At 40.6% G+C, this 24,512-nt stretch overlaps 7 protein-coding genes across 8 annotated transcripts; 2 read left to right on the top strand and 5 right to left on the bottom strand.

Moving 5' to 3' along the window:
- Positions 1-514: 514 nt before the first annotated feature.
- Positions 515-4,509, top strand: LOC113134709 (UDP-glucuronosyltransferase 1-1-like). Of its 2 annotated transcripts, XM_026314194.2 has the most exons (9): positions 515-1,223; positions 1,612-1,675; positions 1,755-1,903; positions 2,111-2,238; positions 2,451-2,544; positions 2,698-2,823; positions 2,909-2,996; positions 3,077-3,296; positions 3,405-4,509. In XM_026314194.2, the coding sequence occupies exons 1-9, from the start codon at positions 708-710 to the stop codon at positions 3,673-3,675; spliced, it is 1,656 nt and encodes a 551-aa protein (XP_026169979.1). In that variant the 5' UTR covers positions 515-707; the 3' UTR covers positions 3,676-4,509. The 2 variants fall into 2 exon arrangements, with proteins under 2 accessions (XP_026169979.1, XP_026169980.1); XM_026314195.2 differs by lacking the exons at positions 515-1,223; positions 1,612-1,675; positions 1,755-1,903; positions 2,111-2,238 and adding an exon at positions 2,285-2,331.
- Positions 3,815-5,636, bottom strand: LOC113134710 (NADH dehydrogenase [ubiquinone] 1 beta subcomplex subunit 3). The gene is made up of 3 exons (XM_026314196.1): positions 5,568-5,636; positions 4,145-4,273; positions 3,815-4,051 (listed from the first exon to the last, which is right to left on the bottom strand). Exons 2-3 carry the CDS (start codon positions 4,270-4,272, stop codon positions 3,901-3,903), a joined length of 279 nt encoding a protein of 92 aa, XP_026169981.1. The 5' UTR covers position 4,273; positions 5,568-5,636; the 3' UTR covers positions 3,815-3,900.
- A 558-nt stretch (positions 5,637-6,194) lies between these two features.
- On the bottom strand, positions 6,195-8,998 carry pecr (peroxisomal trans-2-enoyl-CoA reductase). Its single transcript, XM_026314528.2, has 8 exons — positions 8,851-8,998; positions 8,425-8,558; positions 8,139-8,304; positions 7,978-8,059; positions 7,790-7,886; positions 7,595-7,705; positions 6,614-6,725; positions 6,195-6,518 (listed from the first exon to the last, which is right to left on the bottom strand). Exons 1-8 carry the CDS (start codon positions 8,960-8,962, stop codon positions 6,436-6,438), a joined length of 897 nt encoding a protein of 298 aa, XP_026170313.1. The 5' UTR covers positions 8,963-8,998; the 3' UTR covers positions 6,195-6,435.
- A 2,005-nt stretch (positions 8,999-11,003) lies between these two features.
- rpl37a (ribosomal protein L37a) lies at positions 11,004-13,510 on the bottom strand. The gene is made up of 4 exons (XM_026314530.1): positions 13,443-13,510; positions 12,552-12,680; positions 12,261-12,343; positions 11,004-11,167 (listed from the first exon to the last, which is right to left on the bottom strand). Exons 1-4 carry the CDS (start codon positions 13,443-13,445, stop codon positions 11,104-11,106), a joined length of 279 nt encoding a protein of 92 aa, XP_026170315.1. The 5' UTR covers positions 13,446-13,510; the 3' UTR covers positions 11,004-11,103.
- A 237-nt stretch (positions 13,511-13,747) lies between these two features.
- On the top strand, positions 13,748-15,870 carry cfap410 (cilia and flagella associated protein 410). Its single transcript, XM_026314529.1, has 7 exons — positions 13,748-13,950; positions 14,047-14,065; positions 14,218-14,264; positions 14,376-14,605; positions 14,987-15,137; positions 15,214-15,313; positions 15,389-15,870. Exons 1-7 carry the CDS (start codon positions 13,874-13,876, stop codon positions 15,551-15,553), a joined length of 789 nt encoding a protein of 262 aa, XP_026170314.1. The 5' UTR covers positions 13,748-13,873; the 3' UTR covers positions 15,554-15,870.
- On the bottom strand, positions 15,866-19,653 carry orc2 (origin recognition complex, subunit 2). Its single transcript, XM_026314526.1, has 15 exons — positions 19,381-19,653; positions 19,127-19,282; positions 18,771-18,857; positions 18,557-18,646; positions 18,432-18,463; positions 18,201-18,258; positions 17,794-18,101; positions 17,593-17,702; positions 17,376-17,508; positions 17,133-17,229; positions 16,916-17,062; positions 16,657-16,828; positions 16,499-16,560; positions 16,274-16,392; positions 15,866-16,170 (listed from the first exon to the last, which is right to left on the bottom strand). The coding sequence occupies exons 1-15, from the start codon at positions 19,448-19,450 to the stop codon at positions 16,087-16,089; spliced, it is 1,725 nt and encodes a 574-aa protein (XP_026170311.1). The 5' UTR covers positions 19,451-19,653; the 3' UTR covers positions 15,866-16,086.
- A 586-nt stretch (positions 19,654-20,239) lies between these two features.
- On the bottom strand, positions 20,240-24,359 carry LOC113134930 (D-threo-3-hydroxyaspartate dehydratase). Its single transcript, XM_026314527.2, has 11 exons — positions 23,837-24,359; positions 23,151-23,306; positions 22,640-22,769; positions 22,275-22,425; positions 22,018-22,198; positions 21,556-21,674; positions 21,283-21,409; positions 20,990-21,052; positions 20,802-20,907; positions 20,553-20,700; positions 20,240-20,450 (listed from the first exon to the last, which is right to left on the bottom strand). The coding sequence occupies exons 2-10, from the start codon at positions 23,294-23,296 to the stop codon at positions 20,611-20,613; spliced, it is 1,113 nt and encodes a 370-aa protein (XP_026170312.1). The 5' UTR covers positions 23,297-23,306; positions 23,837-24,359; the 3' UTR covers positions 20,240-20,450; positions 20,553-20,610.
- Positions 24,360-24,512: the final 153 nt, after the last annotated feature.

The raw sequence follows: 24,512 nt of genomic DNA, 5'->3' as shown, positions 1-24,512 counted from the left end.
GCTGGGATGGACCGTTTATTGGAAAAACAAAAACACAAATCGCACAGGGATAGTCAACAAAACACAGAACACAATCAAGAATAAGATGACGAGGTAACTCTCACAGGAACGCAAGGTAACTGGCTTTCTGGACAACAAAGAGACAAAGCAAGAAGACAGGCAAGACGAAGAAAACAAGACAAGACGAGCCAACAAGCCAACGGGAAGCTCAGGCTTAAATTGAAAACACTAGGTGAAAACAATCAGACACTGATTAACAAAATTAAAAATAACTCAATTAAGAGACACACCAAGAACAGGAAATACTTCAAAATAAAGGATGGGATTGTGTTAATGCCTGATTACTGCCAACAGTGAAGAATGATAAGATCAGTGCGGTGCATATAAACACTGCCTTTTCTTCTGCTCAACCTTTGCCCACTCCCTCACATGCAGTGTGAAAAATGTTAAAATATTAAATTACAGAATAACTCAACCATGGACAATAACTTATAAGCTCCAACTGCTACACTGTGAGGACTTTGAACACACAACTCTGTTAATTCACGGAGGCATTTCAACAACCAGGAGTCAGAGAGAGGAGCTGGAAGGAAAGAGGCGACTTATAGAGACATTCACAGCACAGGGTAGAGGTGGTAACTTAGTCCAGTTTTACCTAACGTGGCCCACCTTTTTCTCAGTGTAGGACTCAGTGAGCTGTAGACACAATGTGGAAAGCAGCGGTGTTTGTGTTCCTGCTGCTAAACATGGAAAAGCAGGTAAATGCTGCTGTAGATAAGAAGAGCTCCAGGACAGAGGAGCACATGAAGACAGAAGAGGCTGAGGCCAATGACACCAATCCTAAAAGTGGCACCGTTTCTCCAGCCTTCTTGGGTAACTTGCTGGTGGTGCCCATGGATGGGAGTCACTGGATCGGCATAAAGGCTATGGCCCAAGAAATGGGTCGCCGTGGACACGGAGTTACAGTTGTGATGCCGGAGATTACGATGCGAATGGGCCCAGGAAAACACTACAACACTGTGACCTATCCTGTTCCTTATGACAAGGATTATGTTGACTCTTTTTTGGCCTCACGTAAAGACGTAATGAAAAAATCTGCAAAGAATTTCCTGGAGAACATAAGTTCACATTTCTCACAAATAAAGAAATCCATTGGTTTTATCTACACCACTGCAGAGAGCCTCCTGTTCAATGACAGTCTCATCTCCCATCTGGCACAGCAGGTCAGGGCCAAACACGACACTGAGATCAACTGTACAATGCAATAGAGTTTAATACAAAAGCACTGCAATCTATAAAACTGTGAGGCATTTGAATTTATTATCTATTTAATCTTATATTTTGCAAAATAATAAAGAGAATCTGTTTGGATTTCTGTTATTTCAAAGAAACTACAGGACATGCTTAGGGGTCTCTGGAGTCAGGTCCATGTTTAAAGGTCTCTTAGGTGGTATTACAAATTTTTAGTCAAAGTCAAACACTGACATGCCTCTTCTGTATGAGCCATGCACGTGTGAATGAAGAGAAGGAAAAGTGAATGTTTTTAATTTCAGCTGTGACACTGCTGAATGTTAACCCCTCTATTCTACTTTACTGTCTTTCATTCTGCAGAGATTTGATGCAGTCTTGACAGACCCAGTGGTGCCCACAGGCTCATTAATAGCACGGAAACTAGGTGAGCTCTGTAACACGTGGATTATCTGTGTTTGTGTGTCTGTAAATCTGCTCACCTCTCTTTGCTAAATTGCTTTCAGGTATCCCCACTATTAATTTGCTGAGGGGAATTCCATGTTCCCTGGATATGCAGTCTGCAGGCTGCCCATCCCCGCCCTCATACGTGCCTCGCTTTTTCACTGGATACACAGATAAAATGAGCTTTAAGGAGAGAGCTGTCAACACTTTGGTGAGCTATTGTAGCCACATTTGCTTTACTCTACTTTAAAAGTCCTGTAGCTTCCTTAGCTAAATTAAAACAACATGACTGCTTGTCTCTGATTTATGGCTTCTGGTAAAAAGTTGAAATTTGTTAACATTTAACTCACATGAACACATAACCTAAACTCCTCAGTAGAGCATTTGTTTATTGTCCTGTGATACCTCTGACCCACAGGTGGCTTTACTGGAGCCGCTGCTTTGCCAACTGCTGTACTGGCACTTTGACCACATAGCCTATCAATTCCTGGGAGAGGAGGTTACCCTAACTCAAGTGCTGTCTGACTCTGCCATTTGGCTACTGAGGTAACATGTACAAAGGTTATATGTTGATGTTTGGGAGAATACACAGATTGGATTGTTCTGTGTTGAAGAACACACATACTATTACACAAAAAGGTCAGAAAAAACATTTACTGCAGAATTTCTTAATGAATTTTTAAGTTACTGAATCACATTGAGAGAAACAGTCAAAAGACTCATGTTCAGATAAATATTATGATACTGTGATTAAACAGGATTGACTTCACACTGGAGTTCCCACGACCTCTCATGCCTAATATAGTGCTAGTTGGTGGCATCAACTGCAACGTGAGGAATCCCCTGCCTGAGGTAAGGCTTCATAATGTTTTCTGGTCTGGAAAATGTATTTATTTTCTTCACATCGTTCCTACTTCATCTCATTAATTTGAACGTAGGAAAACATAGGAATGAATAGGAAGATGGACGTACCAGATCTACTACACTGGGTTTGTGTTTTTGCAGGATCTGGAGTCCTGGGTGTCAGGAGAGCATGGGTTTGTGGTGTTCACTCTGGGCTCCATGGTGTCAGAAATGCCAGTAGAGACCACTTGTGTTTTCCTAGAGGCCTTCAGACAGATTCCACAGAAAGTATGTGAAGACATAAACAGATGCCTTTTACATAATACAACAATGCACTCATTCTAGCATCAATAAATGACACCTTCTTTGATAGGTGATTTGGAGATACACTGGGCAGATTCCCAACAATGTCCCAAACAATGTGAAGATAAATAAATGGGTGCCTCAGAACGACCTACTAGGTCTGTGAATGCCCTGTGTTGTAATATCCAACAATACCAGTATTTGCCAGTACAACTAATTTTGCATGTTTGTGTCTTAGCACACCCTGGAGCTCGGGCTTTCATCACTCACGCTGGGTCACATGGTCTCTTTGAGGGACTGTGTAATGCTGTTCCCATGGTGATGGTGCCATTTGTTTGGGACCAGCCCGATAACGCACAGAAGCTGGCAAGCAGGGGAGCAGGAGTCATCTTGGATATTTGTTCCATCTCTACAGAAAGCCTCCTTTGGGCACTGAATGAAGTCATCAATGACACCAGGTGAGGGGTCATGTGGTCTCTCACATTGTTGTTGTTTGTTTTGGGATGTGCATTTTAATACTGTCTTAAGTCTTATGATTTTGATCTGGTCCACCTGTGTGTGTCCAGATACAGAGAGTGTGTTCAGAAGCTGTCAGTCCTCCATCGAGACCGGCCAGTTGACCCACTCGACCTTTCAGTGTACTGGACAGAATTTGTGATGCGCCACAAAGGGGCAAAACATCTTAAATCTGTTGCCCACGACCTCAACTGGCTCCAGTACTTCAACCTCGACGTCATAGCGCTGTTGGCTACTGTAGTGCTGGTTTTTATAGTAGTCACAGTGAAGTGTTTCAAAATATGCCTCCAAAAACTGGGCAGGAAGAGGAAGCAGGACTAACTAATTACTACATGTGCACATTCATCTCAGCAACAACACTATTATGGGAGTTTAACACTCATTATCCCTAAAATACAGATGCAGAGTAAAGTTATGGTTGAAACGTGTGTCAGGGTGAAGAAGGAAAAGTGAAGCCATGTGGTGATCAAACACACCTTTAATAAACAGAAAATACAGTTTATTATTACACTGTTGGGTGAGGTTTGTGCTTGGCAATGATGAACATCAGTGGCCGCCCTTCTTTGGGGGGAAAAAGGTGTATTCAATAGCCAGAGCAACAGTAAAAGCAGCAAATCCCCACTTGAATCCTTTGAACAGCACTTCTGACAGAGTCACAGGACGAGCAAAGCCACCAGCGTATCTCCATGCCTCATTCCTGGAGACAGAGAGAGAGAGACAGAGAGAGGAGAGGGATCAGTGTTAGAAATCATACTGGATACCAAAATCTCTTGTAGGTATAAATACTGACCGTGCCCATGGGTCCTTGAGGCCCCGGGCTGCCAGCCTCTTCTGTGTGAACTCCAGTGGTGTTCCCTCTGTCTTCCACAGCCGCCAGTCTGGCAAAGACATCTTGCTGTGGCCGTGGTCACCCCCCATGCTAAAAAACAGATCCATGTAGTGGTTTCTTTAATGTTAATTAATTAGCCTTAGCCTACATGTAGACACCTCATTTTCTGCATCTTTTGTTACCAGTATATGAGAATCTGATTTCTAATTATAATTTAAATCAAACATTCAATCAAAGTGTTACTATAAACCACACATTAATACGCATTCTCAATCCAGTGTCAAATATATTTTCTTTGATGTACAGTAAAGAGTCATTTAAACCACTGTACTGTATTTCCATTCATGAATTGCAGTAAAGGTACAAGACACAGCATATAAACTCCAAAAGATCTTGTTGGAGCCCAGATATGCCAACATGGCTTGAGATTAGGATCACATGTCTAAATTTTATATTGGGTGAAGTTAGTTCCTCTAGTAAGGTTCCTGAACACAACTTGACAAAGTTTTAGTGATTAACTTGCATTGTAACTATCTCTTCTTTTGGTTCAGTTTCACCACAGCAGCATCTTATTTCTCTTACTTAATGTTATTAATCTGGGCAAAATGGTCTTAAATTAAAATGCTAATTATGTGTGAGGCACATGTGCCAGCTTGGTATACATTACACAATAATCTTAAAATTGCCTCCCATATTTTGGTGCTCACTGTAAAACACAAGTACTTCAGGTGGATGTATAGGTCCTATAATTATGAAAGTCAGTGTGCTGGCCCGTATGTACATTTTTACAGCAATTTATGGCTATTACCTTGGATACTTCTAACAATTACATTTGGGATAAACTGGGATAATTTTAAGTACCTTGCACTAGCACTGGTTCAGACTAAATTGTGACTTTTACGGTAAGATTGATAAATGTATTTCCTGAGCAGCACTATGTTCCCATTGGTTTTAAAAACTATATGTGAAATATTTCTGACTTTGTAATTGCTGCACACATTGGAGCCAGGGGCAATTTAGATCCTTTTTAGATTATCACAAAAATTATTATTTTAATGTCAGTGTTGATTCATGTGTATTGGTCCGATACAAACCAAAACACACCGGAACAATCTTGTCTCTGTCCCGCTGACCAGAGGGAAAGTCAAGTGTAAATAATAAATAACATTTGTGAAATGTTACTTAAACATATCTTCAGCTAACTAGCTGTTAGCACTCATTAGCCCGCTACATCATCTCGCTAGCTAGACAGAAAACAATGCAGCGCTTGTTCTAAGACACACTTCGCACACCTTCATACATGGAAGATGTGCTATAACCCACAGCAATTAAGCGAGAATCCAAATATTAAAATTAAAGGCGATATTAAGAGAAGGTTTGATACCTGGTTTATTGTGACCTCTGTTGCTGCGAATTAATTCTTCCGACACTTAGTAATGCTTTACGGTAAAACTACGGTAAAACACCCTGGACAAAACACCCTCTTATATGGCGAACACGATTTCCTTCGGTATACAAGAAAATGTACTCATATGTTTATTCATTCTTGTTTAGTCGAACCGTAAAGCCTTACCTTTTCAGTATTAAAAAACCCCAATATTAATAATGTAGAATTATTAATCCAGATGTTTCTATATTTATTCCTGTTCAGGATTGCAAGGGATCACTAAATTAAAGGTCTATCTACTATTGCATTATCAAACATCAGGTGGAGGCAAAAAAAATGTCTTATTACCCAGTTTTTTTTTTTCATTTTCAAAAGGATCATGATAGTTATTCCAACAGCATAAAAATAAAGAAAACATTTCTCACATTTCATGTTATACAAAAATTAGTTTAAAAATCAAAATCAGTATTTAATTTATTTAACATTTTACATTCATATGATAAAAGCAATATTTTTGTAACTGTAAATCAAACACCATTGTAACACATCTGTTCTCAATGCATTGCGTTATCTCAATCAATACCACAAACCTTTGAATCACACTAGGATCACACTGAGCTAGGATATTCTACATGATCCTAGCTCTGGAGAGCGGTTTGAAAAAAAAATTGCTGTAACACTGCAGGAAGCTACCCTGAGGTCCACAGTAAAAACATAAAAGCTTGTCAAATGGCTCCTAACTTTGAAACAGCCCCAGGGACATTGAATTGATATAAAATTATCAAAGAAAAATTGATAATACAGTTATACTGACTGGCAAAGTGTTAATTTCTACACCAGTCTCAGACTATGTCACAAAACCGTATTAGAGTTTGCTTTGAGGTTTGAGTAGGTCCTTCAGAGCCTCCTGGTTCTCTCCATCTGGTGCCTTGGGCCATGCACTATGGTCTGGAGACAAACAGCCACATGAATTTAGTAGAAAACAGACTATAAGGACTAAAGTGTGGATTTATAGCATGTGTGCATTACCAAGGTGTACATACTGGGTATTTCCCACATAGAGCGGTACAGACTTTGTCCAGCGTCAATTCTCAGTGTGGCTCCTGAGATGTAGGAGGCGGCAGGAGAGAGCAGAAAACATACTGCTGATGAGATCTGAACAAAAAAAAAGCAAACAAACAAAAGAGAAACAGTTACTATGCTCTCTGATGCTGCAACGTGACGACAGAAACACAGCACATCACCTGTTTCAATAGCTGTTATTATCAAGTATTTACTTTTGCTTTGTCAAACTGATCTTTTTATCACCACTTACTGCAATGTAGGGTGTTTAATCAGAAGTGTAATTTATGAAGGAAATATTATATTGCTGTCCAAACTGTTATATACAGTGAGTGGTCACTTTATTAGGCCTACCTGTACTATCATATGCAATTTATTACAATAGCTATGTAATAAACTACCATTTTTATGAAGATTATAATGGTAATTTCTTGTTACCACCGTCAGGGGGTTGTTATGTCATGATTATTGAAAGATACGAATGTTGATATCAGATGATTCTGTAAAAGCTCAGATTCTATTCAGTGACAACCAATGACAATATTTCTTCTTCTTCTGACCTTGAGAATGTGTTTGTGTTCACAAATATTGCACTTAAAGTGGCTACTGTGTGACTCCCACAGGTGGTGTATATTAGTTTATCACTTAAGGGGATTTTTCCAGACTAAACAGATGCCATGACGTACTGTGTGTACTCACATTTGAAGAAACTATTAAGGATATTATATTATAGCTCAGTTCTATCTACGACATTTACGACAATTTACAAGAAGATTTGGTGAAGTAAAGAATATGGACTTTGTCAAAACACTTAAAAATCCCATAAACAACCTTCAAATCATTCCACTTACAGGCTACTTCCAAAAACACATCTTAACAGACTCCAAGTATAACAAAGATGCTCTGATATTCATGCTGGCCATTCCTCAGTTTATTGCAGCTGTCACTAAGTTCATACACACCTCTTCTGGCACTCCCAGCCTCTTTGCTGGGCTGAAAGGAACAGACATCTTGAAGAGATTTGGTCCAAGCTCCTTGTAGTTCTCCATTGCAGTTTTGGAAAAGATTGTACCCTGTAACCGACCAAATGCACAGACTTGAAATTACCACATAACAAAAAACATATGAATGTGTACTAACTCATGAGCCGCACATACAGGTGCAACAGCATTAACTCGAACCCCTGAGACCGCCCACTCGATGGCCAGACTCTTTGTTAAGTTATCCACTGCTGACCTTGCTGCTCCTGTGTGGCTGTCGAGGAGACGAGACAGCGTTTCAGAATAAGGAACAGGAGGAGTCGGTTTGTACATTTGTGTGAATTCTGGAGGGAGGCAGTGCTTACGCCATGCCTGGGAAGCCTTTCCACATATCAGCGATAATGTTGACGATCACCCCTCCATGCTCTTTCATCCATGCAGTGTATACTGTGTGGAGATGTCAGCAGCGCAGTCACTAAGACAGCTCATACACACTCTGAGCCAGAGTTTCCCATCTGCAGCTTACCCTCCTTGCAGCAGGTAAAGGTTCCAGTCAGGTTGGTGTCTATCACAGCCTTCCAGCCTTTATAGGACATGTGCTCCACCGGGCTGCTGAATTGCCCTCCTCCATTGTTCACCAGAAAGTCTATCCTGCCAAACTGCTGCAGCACTGACGATACGAGACCCTTCACCTGCCCCACAGGGAATTGAAACAACATTGCAAAGTCAAACCATTCCCACAATTACAAGAAGCAGCAGTTTCAGAGGCTGAACACGTGTGTGTGTGTGTGTGTGTGTGTGTGTGGGCACACCTCGTCCTCACTGCGGATGTTGCATGGCAGAGGGATGACACAGGCAGGGCTGGAGGGAGGGATTTGTTGTCTCATCTCCTGAGCCGCTGCCTCCAGCCTCTCTGCCTTTCTGCTGGAGATCACCACATTGCAGCCTGAAGACAGAATAGCATGACAAAACTGCAATAGTGCCAGTGCTGACTGAAAGTCCTGAGACTTCCATTTGAAGCAAATTTGTATCCGTATTTATTCAGAAACGACAACCTTCAGTGGAAGAAGCTACTTGGAAGAAACGTCTGGACCTAAAAACTAGTTAGTTGTCCAGTTGCCACGACTCAGCCTCCAGATTTACAGGTGTGTGTCAAAGTTCACCTGTCTCTAGTCAGTCAGCTGTTACTCAGTGAACAAACAAAATGTCCACTGTGTTTCACAAACCATTTCACTCACCCAGCTCCAGAAGCTCTGCAGCGATAGCTTTACCGATACCAGTCCCCCCACCTGTCACTATCGCCACTTTATGGTTGAACAAGCCCGGTCTGAAAACACTGGAACCCGCCATCTTTGGTTGTTGATCCCACTGAGGGCAAAATACGACACTTCGCCCCCTGCTGGACGTTTTCCGGCAGTTGACGTGCACCCATGGGTGAAATTAAATGTAAATGAGAAAAATATTTCAGGTGAAAAATAAATAAATAATGATTATATTTATGTAGTGAATATTCAGATTTAGTAACCCATGGTTGTAGTTATATAGTTTCCGTGGTTTCTATATATATGAAATTCAATTGTTTGTTATTAATAACAAAAGATTTTTTTTTTCATAAATTACCAAGCGTAACTTGATCTTAAACATTTTAGAAATATGGGTGTTATGAGTGTTACATTGTACAAGCCAAGTGTTTTGGAACAAATCTGACATTTGTAAAAAAAACAAATTGGGCAATTGGTTGTAAATTTAATGTGTTATGGTTCTTTTAATCATAGACAGACATCTGCCTACATACCCATACATACATACATAACCACTAAAACCAGTCACTCATTGCCAGTCCATAATGGCAGCTGTGCTCATGTATCACTGTAATACAGAGACAAAGGCAAGTTTCTGCAGCTTTAACTGCCTCAATAAAAGGATTTTTTTTCTATTACTATATGATACTACTCACTCTTTTCCAGTGATATATTTTACCTGTACCTAAATGCATGTTTGGATTACTGATTGGCCTACTGGGTACAGACCTAGGGGCCCAAGTGGTCAGGGGGCCCTAAAGGAAATCTGTGAAGGGACTGTTAACCTCTGTATTGAAAACTCTAAAAACAACAAACTCCAGAGGAAGGATGCAAAACAGTCACAAAAAGACACAAAAATTGACATGTGGTCAAGTCCTTTTACATGACTGCCCAGGGATCCAATTTCTCATGACCTGTCCATGCCTGAATGGCCTGACGCAAGGTATTATTTGTTTCAAAGTTCAGTTATTTAGATTTTTTGTCCATAATCAAAGCTAAGCATTTAGTAAAAGCTTACCAGAAACAAGAATATTTTTAAGGCGTCCAATAGTCCTGCACCTTGAATTGTCATGATTGTCATGTTTGTACACATGCTTGCTTGATTCTAGATATGTCCATATCTGAAGATAAAAACTTTAAAAGCTTACTTAATATTGATGAAGTGTTATCAATGTCAGATTTAATTACATTGCTCTGGTCTCCATCAAAGTGATAACACACAAAAAAAAAACTACCGAAATATGTGAATCCAGGCCAACTGATAATTTTTGGCATTAAAAACCAAACAATCTCAAAAAGGAAACATTGGCATTGAAATAACTGTATTGACAAATAAAATAAAATAAAATAAAATCAGTATTGAAAAATCCATCTAAAATTACATTTTTTCAACTGTTTTTCCAAGGACAGTCTGAATTTTTTGCCAAAGTTTTTTTTCAGTGAGAATTTCTTACATTTGCCTGCAGTTTTTTTAGTTAATGTCAGTGGTTTCAGGTTTCAGCATGGAGGGGATGATTTGGTGGGAGGGACATGGTTGATGCATGTTCTGCATGTGTGTAGATACTGTGCCTACATATTAACATAATGGACACAGCAAAGCCATCATATTGAACTGACACATCTAAAGCAGCAATTTATGCTATTACAGTTAAGTTCTATATCAGCTGTGAAAAACCACTCCATATTTGATCTCTACACAAGTATCACATTTTAGGTAAGAAGCAGATATTGTTCTATTGATCTTTTATCAAATACCCCCCCCATCCAAAGAATTCTTTTAATCTGTGAACTACAGGAGACTGAAAAGCTTCAGCTTTATTGACCACAGGTGTTAATACCGCACATTTCTGTCATCAGTGAGAAGGCCCATATTTGTTATTCCTTTAATTAGCTGGAACGGAGCAGTGCTGCTGTGTAATGACAAAAAAAGAAAAGGAAAAAAAAAAAAAAAAAGGGTACAATTTTAATAGCAGCATGAGCTCCAGTGCAGATGTCTCACAATCAGAACTGCTGAGATATGTTCTTCAGCAGTCAAGGTGTGATTTTCCTGCTACATTGCAGATCAAATGTACAAAGACACAAACAAAGGCTCCTCTTCTGACAGCTTTATTTATGGATTCTGGGGCCATTTCCAGAACATTTATATATAGAAAACAGAGTCCCAAATCCACCAGTGATCATGGCACTGGTTTACTGGTCCTTCAGCTCCTTCAGTCTCCTGATCGCAGACTTGACTGTGACAGCAGAAGTTGTGCTGCAACAGAAAAGCAAACTTCAGAAACAAAATCCTGGTCCATTAATTAATACTCACACACCAATAAACTTCCCATGCACCATATGTCGAAGGCTGCAACTTGTTTTTTGTTGCTCAATTTACAATCAGGCAACAATGTTTACTATAACTCATTCAGGTTTCACTGATCAATCTACATACAAATGAAGATGGTGTTTGGGTAATTAAAAATGTTTTAAACTGTGAACTACTTAAACTGTTCTACTCATTGCAACATTTAGCTGTAGCACACAGGCATGTGAAGCTTTAGATTACAGTAACAAAGGTTTCTACTACCTAAGTCTATATTTCAACTGATGAATCATCCTTATGCTGCATTGTCTTAATTAAAAAAAGGTTTTCAGACTACAATCCCTCACAGTATATTTGCAATTAGATGCCTGCCAGGATAGCTCCACTGCTTTATGCTAATTTTGTTTATAATAATATTGACTTTAGGTATTTTGCAGTGGGTTAGCAAAGCTGTCCAATCTTCATTTTCCATACTGTGGCCTGGCAAGCACAGGACTATAATAGATCAATTACACTTTACACTGGATGAGTTATGGTTCTCTCAATTGAGATGTGAACGCTTTCTTCATTTCACTGAACACAGCACTCCCAACCCAAGGGTGTCAATCAAGAGTGATTACGTCCAATTTCTTAATAGAAAAATGAAACAGCTGTTCTAGAGAAAGCAAATATCTCATAACTATACACTGCAATTTGTACCTAAACAGCATGAAGGAAGACATTAACCATGTAGATGCTGATCACGATTGATAGTAGCCAACACCTACTCCTTGTTTTTGTCAGGGTGTTGTAAGTTACTATATTGTGAACATTCACCGACTCACTGAAAAAAATGTGGGTTGATTAATTTCTTGAATAGCTGGTTTTTAAATTTCACTTTACTGAACCATTTCAGCAGGGTGGTCATTTGATTGACATTTAATTTAAACAGCCATCAGAGCACAAAGATAATTATATTGAACACAATCAATTACAATCTCTATTTGATTGACTACATGCTGCTGCATGGAAGGGTTACAGCAAAGCAACAATCAAAACCTACTTGTAAGTCCAGGCGCCTCCAGCCACTGTTTTCTTGCAGGAACCACAGTGCCAGATACCAACAGCCCTCCTCTTCATCTTTGTCTGCAAGTATACATTTTTAGCACATTAATATTATTTTCAAAATAAGGTTTCATTTTGCCCAGAAGCATCAACAAATCATCACTGTATTTGCATGTACTTCAAACAATAATGTCAGTGCCTGTGACTGGAGTAAACATTTATATTGTGTTCAATGTTCTCTGCATAAACTTGTCATTAATCTACAGCACATCCCTAGAGTTGTCCTTACCTTGCCACAGAAAGAGCAGGTGTATTTAGCATGCTGGGAGATTTCAATTTTCTTCACCATCTTCCTCAGCGACGCGCCATAACGCGTGCCATATTTACCAACAATCCCCACCTTCTTGGTGCGTTTGGCCTGTGGATGACATGAAGACATGAAGACAAGCTCAGACTCCAGAACACAGAATGCAACTTTAATGCAGTAGCTAAAACCAGAAGCCACGTCTGATATACTGGGCTAATACCACTAACAGCTCAGTTATTACTTGCAGGTACAAGGTATCACCTGTGCAGTGTCTCTCAGGATGTTCAGATAGTTCAGATAACTCCTTATACAAGGTCTGCGACATCCTGCGAAACTACTTTGACAGCTAAACGTACAGGAGAACAACTGAGTTACACAAGGGCAGGAATCTGTGAGGCCTTTTATACCAGAAACACGAATCAGCTTCTGTCCCGGTTTAATCCGCGGAGCCACAGAAGCTCCTCTAGCCGAGCTAGCCACCTAGCTAACTTCAGCCCAATCAACTCTGAGCTGAGTTTGGAGGAGACAAACTATTGAGAAATGAAGCACCTCGCTGTCACTTCCACTGAAACCATAGGGTCATCGAAAGGACAAACGGATTCGGGATTTAGCTAGCATTTAACAGCAAGCTAACCAGACGAGCCCGCCCGGCTCTTGGGCTCAGTGCGTATAGCAATGGTGGCAGCCATTTCTGTCTCCATTGGACATATGAAAACATCATTCTTGCTGTTGACTCAAGCTCAACAGCAACACAATAATGACTCTGGTCTGATAGACATGGACACAAAAACACACCGACATGTGTGTTGATATCATTTACAGCACAGAAAACGTTAGATTGACGCGGATTACAAAGGAGACTATCTGGCTCACCATCGTTTCAGTGGAGACGTAGGTCCAAAGAGGGATTGCTTAACGCGCAGGCGCAATTTACCCCAGCCGTTTACGATGCATTGTGGGGCTTTGAGTTTTTTTTTTTTTTTTAAATGCGAGTCGTTACAAATTAAAATAAAACTCCACATAAAAACGATAGTGGCATATTTGTTTTCTGGTATTTCTGTTATATTTGATAAACAAACAGTAACAAAAAGTCTTCGTGTAAGGCAGTTAAAGAGGAACTAGCAGCCCGTAACTAAGGACGCTTCAGTAGATGGGCGCATGCGTATTTGTGATGTGGCGTCAACATCCTTGCAGCTGAGTTGAAATGTTTGTGCACTTAGCTTGTTATAATGCGGGCTCTGTTGTTTGTGCAGATATAGCGCATTAAAATAGTCTTTCTTATCGACCACGTTAGGTGGTGTGCTATGAAGCTAACACGGAAACTGGTCCTGGCTAAGGCTAAGGCCTCCGACTTGGAAAGCGTGAAGAAACTGAACTGCTGGTAAGTGTTGGTAAATGTAGTTTCCACGATGATGGTCGAGGTCGGGGCAGCTTGTTTATTTCATATTTGTGGTAACGTTACATTTCATTTTTGCAGGGGCTGCAACATAACTGATGTAAGTAGTCATCAAATTAGTAAGTATAATATGTGGTCTGACACAGAAGCCTCGATTAATGCTCATGCTTACTTTTTATTATGAGAATTTATTTTAAAATGGATTATCTGTCTGATATAATATAAGAGTTTGCCTATATCCTGTCTGTCCAGATCTCTATCTTCTCTCAGATACCCAACATTAAGGTGCTGACTCTCAGGTAGGTCTGTTTAATATTCTTGCTATTTCTCAGCCAGGTCACTGTTACCACTGACTTGAGGCTGTCATTCATTTTAGATGTACTGTGATGTTCTGCCCTTTGTTTGTGTAGTGTGAACAGCATCTCGTCCCTCGCTCCTCTGGCCGGCTGTCTGTCTCTGTGCGAGCTCTACCTGAGGAGAAACATGATTCCCTCACTCTCTGAGCTCTCTCACCTGCGCCCACTGAAACACCTCAGGGTGCTCTGGCTGGCTGAGAACCCCTGCTGTGGAGCTGACTACGGGCAGTATCGGCTCACAGTGCTGCGATGCCTGCCTCACCTCCAGAAGCTGGACAACCAGGGTGAGCATGCAGCGTCTTTGCCACACCCTCCAGTTGGAACAGAGGCGTTCAAAAGATTGTGCTGCATTTAAGATGGTTTGGATAAAACCCACTTCATAGATGTGGATTGGAAATTGTTGTAGTAAAACACACCTGTATGTTGACCTCAGGGTCCGTTTGGTCTATGTTCTATAGCTTCTGATCATATCACATCAGTTTCAGCAATTAGTTCGCCCAGGTGTCATAAAATTCTATATTTCTAAATTACCATTTTTTGTTTACATATTGACTTAATGTTAATGTTTTCAGGTTTATTCTTGATCGTGGGACAGTCTCACCCATATGTCCATTGAGCTTTCAAACAGTTCATATCAGTGTATGTACAATGTTTTGTGTGTGCAGTAGTGACAGAGGATGAGATTGCACTAGCGCTCATGGAGGGTGAAGAGGTCACTACCCCCCCAGGCAGTGTCCAAAGTCAGCTGTCCTCAAATGGACTTCCAGATGCAGAGACAGAGAATGACCCGCTCAACTACAACATGGAGGAGACCAAGTAAGACTTACAGACCTGATCTGTCAGACTAATGTAGAAATTAAATATTGATTTCCCTATTTCCCTTTGTTTTTAGTAAAATCAGGGAGGAGTTGGGAATGAAACCCCTGTCCAGAGATAAGTTCCCCTCTCTTTCTTCTCCATCAACCAGAGAAATGAAATCATCTATGAAAAAGGTAGCCTCCTATCTCTGCTCTGTACGTTTTGATTTTGAATGTTCTGTTAACTCAGCACTTTGATGGTACTTTCAGACACACACTCTTGATGCAATTCTGCTGTTGCTCAAGGATTTGGATGAAGAGGAGCTTCACATTGTACACACAGCTACACAAAACAGACTTCAGAGTTACACACTTGACTCAGAAATGCTAAAGGATTCACTGCAGACCCAGAAAACTGTAGACATCCAACACTAAAACATTTCACCACATGTATTCAAGGCTAAACACCTCACACCTACTCCCATTTCTAAAGCCAAACCACCTGCTTGGATTTCAGAAACAGAATCCTAACACTTTATTATGATTAACACCCCCCTTTTCTCATTACCTTCTGACTGCAATACGCATAATCCACAATTTACCTTTTTGTAGTGGTTTTGGCATGTGGAGGTGCAGCAAATTATGCTGGTTTTTTAGCAGCATGCCTACCTGCCGTGCAAGAACAAAAAGAATGTATGTTTTGCTAAATGTAAATCTATTTCTATAATTAAAGACAAGACACTGAAATGTAATGTTACCTCTGTGATTTTAATTAAGCAGCTATTAGGTGAAGACACAGACATTCAGCAGACTGAGGATATCATAATATTACACAGAATTTCCTGGACAAATCAATATATTTGAACAATAATTAATTTAAATTGTGCAGGGCCTGTAATCTGGGCTCATGTCTTGTTTTAATCTGATGTAACCAAAATCAGTGTGCTGGGATCTAAAGTCATCTCTTCTCAGTCACCTTCCTCGTTCTCCACGAAATCCATCAATGTGCTTGCATCCACTGCAACAATTAGGTACTCCACTCCATCTGCACCCTGGTCAATCACAGGACTACGTTTAGGTGTGAAACACTAGAGTCTGCAGAGAGTTATGGCACCAAATAGGATTTGAGGCTTTTAAATTTAAATTGAGCTCTACCTTGCGTGTCCGTATAAGTTTGTGGTCTCTGAACTCAGTCAGCTGTGTCCTCAGCGTGAGGTCAGAGTTCACCAAGAATGCCTCTCGACAACGCTGGTAGAAATCATGGAATGACAATCCTGCACACAGTGGCAGAAAAACAGTACAATCTTATAGCAACCAAGTCACATTTTGGGGATAAAATCTGTTCGGTGGTTTTTAAGTTTTGTATGTGTGTGTGTGTACCTGAATATGAAGGATTGTCCTTGTTTTCCAGCTGAAAATTCACCAGCAGTTTGAAAATTCCTCTGAATAAAGGAAAGTGACAACCATGAAAAAAAAAAAACTAAACAGGTGATTCATTAACCTTTTAATAGCTGGTTGTAAAGGCGTGTATATAGTACCTTGCATTGGGTGTCAAGCTGCGGAGCACGTGTGTGAGAGAGGACAGAGCAAGAGCGCCAGTTTGCTGCACCAGGAGAGAGTTTTCATACGATGTCTCCTCTGCATAGTGCTGGAACGTCACGCACTCCCACCACAGCCAGTTAAACTGGCTCTGTTTAAACTGGTCCCACACTGGGAACGCACAGGAAAGATTCAACTTCAATGATATTTCACAATAATTAAAACTGCAGTTCACAGACACATCTTACAAACACCGACCCAATGGAGCATTGATGTGGTCTAAAGAAGCCACCAAGTGCAGGTTGGGTAGAGATGCCAGCTGCCCCAGTGCACTCTGGGTCTTCTCTCCACGCAGCATTGGCCCGTCAATATTATGAATTATCAGATACACATGGAGATCTGGGCCTGCAAAGACACAGTTAATTGTGAAACACAGGATTCATATATAAGTTTGAGAAAACTGAGACATACTCACTGTTTTTAAAAGTCTGACTGATGAACTGGATCTGGTCTGAGGGTGTTCTGAAACTTCCCTGGTGCTCCAGAATCTCACAAGTCAGGGCATTTAAGATCTGGAATGAAAGAATATATAAAGCAAAAAAAGAAAACCCAAACTTATCGATACTCTTCCAGTGTTCCTCCAATATTTCAACTTGTACAAGTGTCACATCTGCTTTAGTTCAAGTTTCATCTTTAAAACAGGCTTGTCTGTACTGACCGATTTAAGAGTAATGGACGGGAAGAATCCATTAACCACGAGGTGCATTTCTTGAGACAAGTAAGACACACGGAAGTCCTCCAGCAGAGCTTTTTTGCTGCCCAAACCATAGACCAGCACACTGAAACCCAACCTACACGCAGACATTTTCTGTCAGTTTTAACATGCAAAAGTCAAAAAGTATTCAGTAAAGAAAAGTGAAGAGAAACACACTTACTGCAACTGTAACATCCATTTACTGAAGTGCTTTTGGTGTTTACTGTGGAGCTGCTGGATCTCTTTGGAATAGCTTGATGGTTTTCCTTCTAAAAGCTGGACCAGTGTCTCCTGCAACCACAAAATAAGGGAAAATTAACCTCAAAACTCAGGGGAAGCAGTAAATTTAATACAGTTTAATAATTTGCTGTTCTATACCAACCCTGTCAAGTTTTGGGATGTGTAAACGCTCAAGGGTGCGGTCAGAAGTTAAGACTTTTGAACTGCCATGGGCCTCAAAATACTCTTCAACCATACTGGGCTGGTTTAGGGGTTCTGGAGTGTTTTTGTTCTTCTTGGCAGGAGTCTTGTAGAGAGCTGCAGATAAACCTTTACTAGGTGTTCTTGGAGTCTTTAAGTTTTCCTTATCTTCTTTTATTTTCTGTTCTTCCTCCATCCCATCTTCATCCTCCTCCTCCCCAGAGTCTGACGGTGAGAGCTCACTATCGCTGTCTGAGCGCAGGCTCGGTGCTGAAAAAAAGAAAACAGCTTGAGATCATAGCTAATGTCTGATTTTACACACTTTGGCAAGTTTAACATGGAAAGTGACTCATTGCATATTAAACTCACTTGTCATTCTCTTCCTGAGTCTGTGTGGAGTAGTAGAGACAAACTGGACTTTTTTGCTCTGTCATAAAGAAATGCAGAGGTAACACTGAGATAACATAGCATCTCTGATGCTACAGCAAATCCACCAAACCAGTTTAACTAAAAAAAAAAAAAAAAAAGATAATCCCATCAACAGAGGTTGCTGGGTCTGACATTTATATAAGAAATGCAACAATTTGTTCCCATCCTCACCCTCTGTGGTGTCCTGCTTTCACCTCTGTGGTCTAGATCAAGAGGAAGAGGGGAAAAAAATAGACTTGTGTGTATGAACATGGACATAGGTTATGATGGCTCTAACAACACAGAGTTGTACTCACTGCGGCCTGTTCGAGTTGGAGTGGAAGGCTCAACGTAGGGGGTCGCACTGAATGTCACACTTTTCCCAGGTGTCCGTGCCAACTCATTTGCTATATTTTACGAAACACAAAAACATCCAGAATCCCAGGTTATTAGTCATCTAATAAATCTACACAACAGCTGAAAATGTGTTGGATGGGTTTGAAAAAGAGAGGGAGCAGTAGAGGTTCTCACCAGTCTGAGCCATACTGTGGCCACGTCTGACTTTCTGAAAAGTGAATATGGAGGATCCAGACACTCTGGACATGCCCTCCTCATCCTCTGTAAAACCAACAAAAAATACAAAACCCCTTACAATTATTCACATTCACATTTTTCAACTAATTCAGGCTGCAATAGATGGAACTGGGGCTGTTTTGTAAGCTTAATAAAGACATTATAATCTTAATGAAGTCAAGATTTACTGTATAGCTGTTGTGTATTATACTGGACATTGTTATGCATCACACAGCTGCCAGGGGAAGCCTTTCTGTTATTAAGGTTCAACAAAAATAGCCAAGATGAGGTCATGCAGTTATATATGCGAATACCTTCTGTATCGTCTGCTCCCAGAGCCTGGACGTAATTCTGCTCATCGAAGTCTCCATTTTCATCCCCATCGTGGTCTGCGTCCTCTCTGACCCGTCGTCTAGCTGGGCTCTTAAACGTGACCATCTTCTGAACAGAGCCCCTGCTGCTCTGCACACCTGGGTACACACCAACACACAGGGGGCCGGTGAGAGAGAGGTCCCTACTCATAAAGTTACATTTTTCAGCGCAGGTAAAGTGACTGTATTGTCCTTACCCTCCTGTTTGTCCACGATATGCTCCAGGACATCTCCGTCCCCAATGAGCCGCACCTCCAGCCCACTCATGACCGAAGGGGAATGTTTTTTTATTATTATTTATACTTCGTGGTATCAAAACTAAAGGATGAGCTGCAGGAAAGGTGGAGCAGTAACAAAGTGCACCTCAGCTGATGTAACCTGCTTGACAATGTCAGTGCAGCACGAGGGGAACGCAAAATAATCTTTAAAAACGTCAGAGCTTCACCGTATCAGTGTGACAAGTTTCCGCGCCATCCTCCTGGAGTTTTTAAACCACGTGACGCGTGAAAGGTCACATAGTGGCCAATCAGACCGTTCCCTCCACTGAAAACACAATTTCCCACAATGCGCTTCGCGTCACAGCGTGCAACCTGCTAACTGCACGATTTCAAACAGGAGTTTGAATAGTGGTATGTTCCCTGTATGCAACATAACCAATTTTACTTTATTGTTATTAGGACTTCCGTTTTAGGACAGTTCACAATACTCATGAACAGAAAATGATTGGAAATTATGGACAATAGAAAGTTTATTAAGTTAACACAATGTTTGTCGTAATAACTGCAGTTCAAACTGTATCATCATTGATAATATACTAACATAACTATCATACAGTGCTTTATCATTAGTCTCTCTAGATGAATTTTACAGCACATTTTGCCACAGTCCAAGTAAAACTATGTCTGCCAACAGACTATGAAGCACAAATCAATGAATTACAAAGAGAAAACCATATTTCTGAGAAGGGGTTCTTTTAAGGTACGATTACTTTGGATCCCATTGTCAGCCCAGTGGTATACGTTGCACACACAGTGGAAACAACGAAGAGACAACACGTTCCTAAATCTGCTTTATTATCTCTTTATTTATTACAAAAAAAAATTATATTCATTTGGGTGTGAATTTCATTTCTTTTTTCCTATGTCACTTCAGATAAAACATTGTGGGAATAGGTTTGCAAAACATACTTGTTATTTCTATAGTATTTTTGGAATATGTCTACACTTAATGTGGAATGATTTTCTACTATTGGTATCTGTCGTTTGCCCTGGAGAGAAAAGGAGAGAAGATGTACAGTAAATATTCTTCAATCATTGACAGTTTATGAGCTAAACTACAGGTTATATGAGTTGTTCTTAGAAAGTCCTACCAAGGTTTAATTAGATATCCTGACAAGCTCGTGTGTAGGTGAACAATTCAACAGCTGTTCACCACCCACGAGTGGGTGTCCACTTCCCCAGCAGACGGCCCTCAGAATGGATATGGTACACAGGATGCATCATCGCTGTCGCACAAGACTTCAGAAATCAACAGAGAGAGTGCGATAAGAGGTCAGAATAGAGTGACACAATAACACAGAAATATCAGTAAGCTTAACTCCACATTATACAGTACTGACGTGGTAGGGGAGCAGGGTGAGCAGAGAGCCCAGGGGGAATTTGCTGTAGTCCAGCACTCCTGAGAGGGGCTCCACTCTACCATGCTCCTGGGTCATAGATAATAACCTGGAGGGAAACACCGCTCATCAGAACCTCAGCCAAACTTAAGTTCAGAATTGAGATTATAGGAGAGAGTAGGAAGCATTACTTGAGGTTTGGGTGTCCTTCAATCACAGCATATCCAGTGGGAAGTTTTCCAGCTCCATCCAGGCTGAGAGGAATGAAGCGTTATGTCAGGGCCAAGTTTAAATCACATGTTCTACCAATACAGAGCTAACTATTGTTGCAGCAGTGCATGAAAAGGTGGATAATGTATTTGATCCAGTCATTATGGATACCACAGACTCTCACAAAAGTGTCTTTTGTCAGCCTATGATGATGAGCAGTTTATTTGTCCACCCTGCAAATACAAAACAGTTTAAACAATACTGATGAAGGTACCTGATTCCACTCCACCCGCAGTCAATCAGGAGCTGGTTCCTGTGTGGACAGTGTCCGATGACTCTTGTCAAAACCCGCGCAGCCACATCTTCCAGACTGCACGAGCCGATCACAGACTGCTGCACATCTGCGACACACAGAAAACACTTCAAAAAATCATCACTGCTCTTTGGTGACTCTAAAGGACTTAAGTTTTTTGTGTGATATGAAGCTAATTTCCTACGTTAACAAACTGGTACACTGATACAACTACACCTCCATCCATCAACACACCATAAAAGGCATAGTTTCCAGGATGCACCTCACTGAGCTTTGCCATGTCTGGGACTGGGTGACTGCAGGAAGGGGTGGACCCGATACTGGACTTACAGGTGATGCCTACACACTTCAGCCTAGAAAACAAACCCAAAAAAGTTCCATTTTGATCAGGTCACTACAGGATTCAATTACACATAAATTTAAAATCTTATTTTCTTGCAAGTGTGTTGAGGCCAGTAACTGTCAATAAACCACTACATCTTAAACCTGCATGAACTAAATTTTACTCCACTTGGGGAAGGCTGTAAACACACCACTGACAAACTGTGTAGCTGATATTTTGAACATGTTAACTAACAGTTACCTAATTACACATTAAAACACAAAAGAACATTAGCACTCAGTTTATATCCCCTCAGTGAATGCAAGTCCAATATTTACTCTCCCGAGACTTGCACTTTTTTACTTTTGTCTTACTTCTCCATGAACTGCAGAGTTAGGCTGGTGGTTTCCTGGGCAACAGCCTGTATTTGCTCCACTCCCCTGCAGTTATAGGTGTTCCCACAGTGGACGTACACTCCTGTCAGCTCCACACCCGCTGCCTCGCTGATGGCTTGAGCCAATCTGAGTGCCTCTGGTTCTGAGTGCAGGACACCAGCTATAGCAAAGAGCAGACATTAGAATCAACTCAGAAGATGACCATCAGCTGTTTAGTGGGTTCCCTGCCTCTTTACCTCTCCCATTGCCACAGTCAAGTTTCAGCCAGACGTGCCACAGACGACCTTCTTTGAGTGGTCGCTTTTTGAGCTGCACCAGAGCATCAGGATGATCCAATAAAACTTGGAAGAGATCCAGCCTCTCTGACAGGGCTGCACAACGCTCCACCTTGACAAACAGACATAAACTAGTGTGACTGGTAATTGAGGTATAGTTGTCACAGAAAAATAAAAATGATGCCCAAGTAATCTTAAATGCATTGTTTAGTAGGTTGATCTAAAAATAACTGATTTTCTAGAAAATGAATCTATAATTGTTTTAATAATCACATGATCCAGTCACTTATATCAAGTTCATTTTTTAGTGTTTGTGTTAGGAGAACCTTATCAAAGGGAAGAGAGTACGCATAGAGGATGTCATCAAATCCATGGTCGGCATAGAAACAGGCCTCCGCCAGTGTGGACACCACAATGCACCTCCGTGATCCACCAGTCATTATGTCAGCACACTCACTACATATGCCCAGATGTATAGATCATGTCAGTATCCCCCACAAATAGCGAACGTATTTGATAAAATTATGTGCACATGTTTTTCTACATTGTGATGAGTGAAACCTGTTTATCCAGTGACTTGTGAGAACCAAAGCCAGGTTGCCACCATGTAAATCACTGAATTTTAAAAGGATGACTTGGTTTAAGGGTTACCCATCATTGAAATTGATTGCTGTCCTGTCCATCTCATAGATACAGTATACATCCATCTACTTTTTCTAAGGGTAGGGTTAGGCAGGTAGTGGTTATAGTTAAGGTTTAGGAAGGTCCCCAAGAAATGTGTCAGTGTAACATCCCAGTGAGGTATAAAAACAAGTCTGTGTGAGTGTAAATGCATACAGGGTTTTATGGGTTTTCATGTGTGGACGAAGCTGGACTCCCAGTTTCTGACAGTATTGGATCATTCTCTCGGCGTTTCTCTTCACTTTGTCCACATCCACCACCAGAGCAGGAGTAGACAGTGCTGAGAGTGGCTGGCCCTCCATAATGGCAGCACTGGAACAAACACACACTCACACACTCAACACATTTCTCATGCAATTACATTTTTGTGCATGACTGGCTTCAACTCACATTATATCCGCACAGTGACACTGTTCTTACAAATACTGTATACACAGATAAAGTGATAAACACACTACAGTACAGTAAATAATACAGAAAACAGTACATAAAGGTACAACAGTACCTTTTGCATGTTTCTAGTTTTGCAATACGTATTGTAGAGACCTTTGAACTTTGAACGTTTTTCTTTAAAATGGTTTTTAAAGGGTTTTTTTTTATTTAAACCTTTCCATTTAACAATAAAAAAACTTTAAACGACATAAAGTAATTATTAACCAAATAAGTAACCGAAGAAAACCTATAGAGGCACACACAAAGCCGTTCGCAAATTGATAGACCAGGTTTTAAATGCTGTAAATTGTTTTACCCCTTTACCGTACAGGTTCAATATAGCCTATACCAACGAATATTAGCTACTTGATTATCGATAGAGCTATTTTTTATAATTGCAGATAACTTACGATTGTCGAGTTCCTTGTGCCTGGATGACCTGGTCGTTACTCCTACGGTGTCCGTGAGTGTTCAAACCTCCAGATGCGGGTGTTAATTCATTGGATGCCGACAAATTGTAGTTAAAGCAGCATGAGGAAATGAAAAGGGGGATACTTTCACTGATTGTGCTGGTCTGTGTTGGAGACCGCACTGATCATTTCCATTTTTGTCAGAGCAGGAGTTAAATATGTCCCTGCAGCTGCTGTAGCTGTGGGCCATTTCTTAAATGTCCCCAGCCTCCTGAACGACCTCTTGACTTTAGCTAGTAATATAAATATAAAATATATTTAAAGATATTATGAGGTCTCTCTATAGACACCACCTTTCTGGGGAAACCTTGTCTGATAGCAAGGGACGACATCCATCCTACTTTGGAATGTGTGGCTCTCCTCCCTTCTCCTCTCCCTTTTTAGGGGATCAAAGTATTTTGGAAGAAAACTATTTTTTAATATGGAGTGGTGTTAGCTAAATATTATATTCCAGCAGCGGAAGATGTATTATACTGTAGGTGTTTGTAGTTTGCATGTTTTCTGTTCTTTTCCTTACTAAAATCAAATTTGATGGCCATTATGTTGTAAGTAAGTAAGTTACTGTGATTTTCATAATGATGCACAATCACATATGAACACATAACACAGTATTTAG

This window comes from Mastacembelus armatus, chromosome 17 (assembly GCF_900324485.2).
Source record: "Mastacembelus armatus chromosome 17, fMasArm1.2, whole genome shotgun sequence".
Taxonomy (NCBI): domain Eukaryota; kingdom Metazoa; phylum Chordata; class Actinopteri; order Synbranchiformes; family Mastacembelidae; genus Mastacembelus; species Mastacembelus armatus.
The sequence above is the reverse complement of the archived record's forward strand: the minus strand, read 5'-3'. Positions and strand labels throughout refer to the sequence as shown.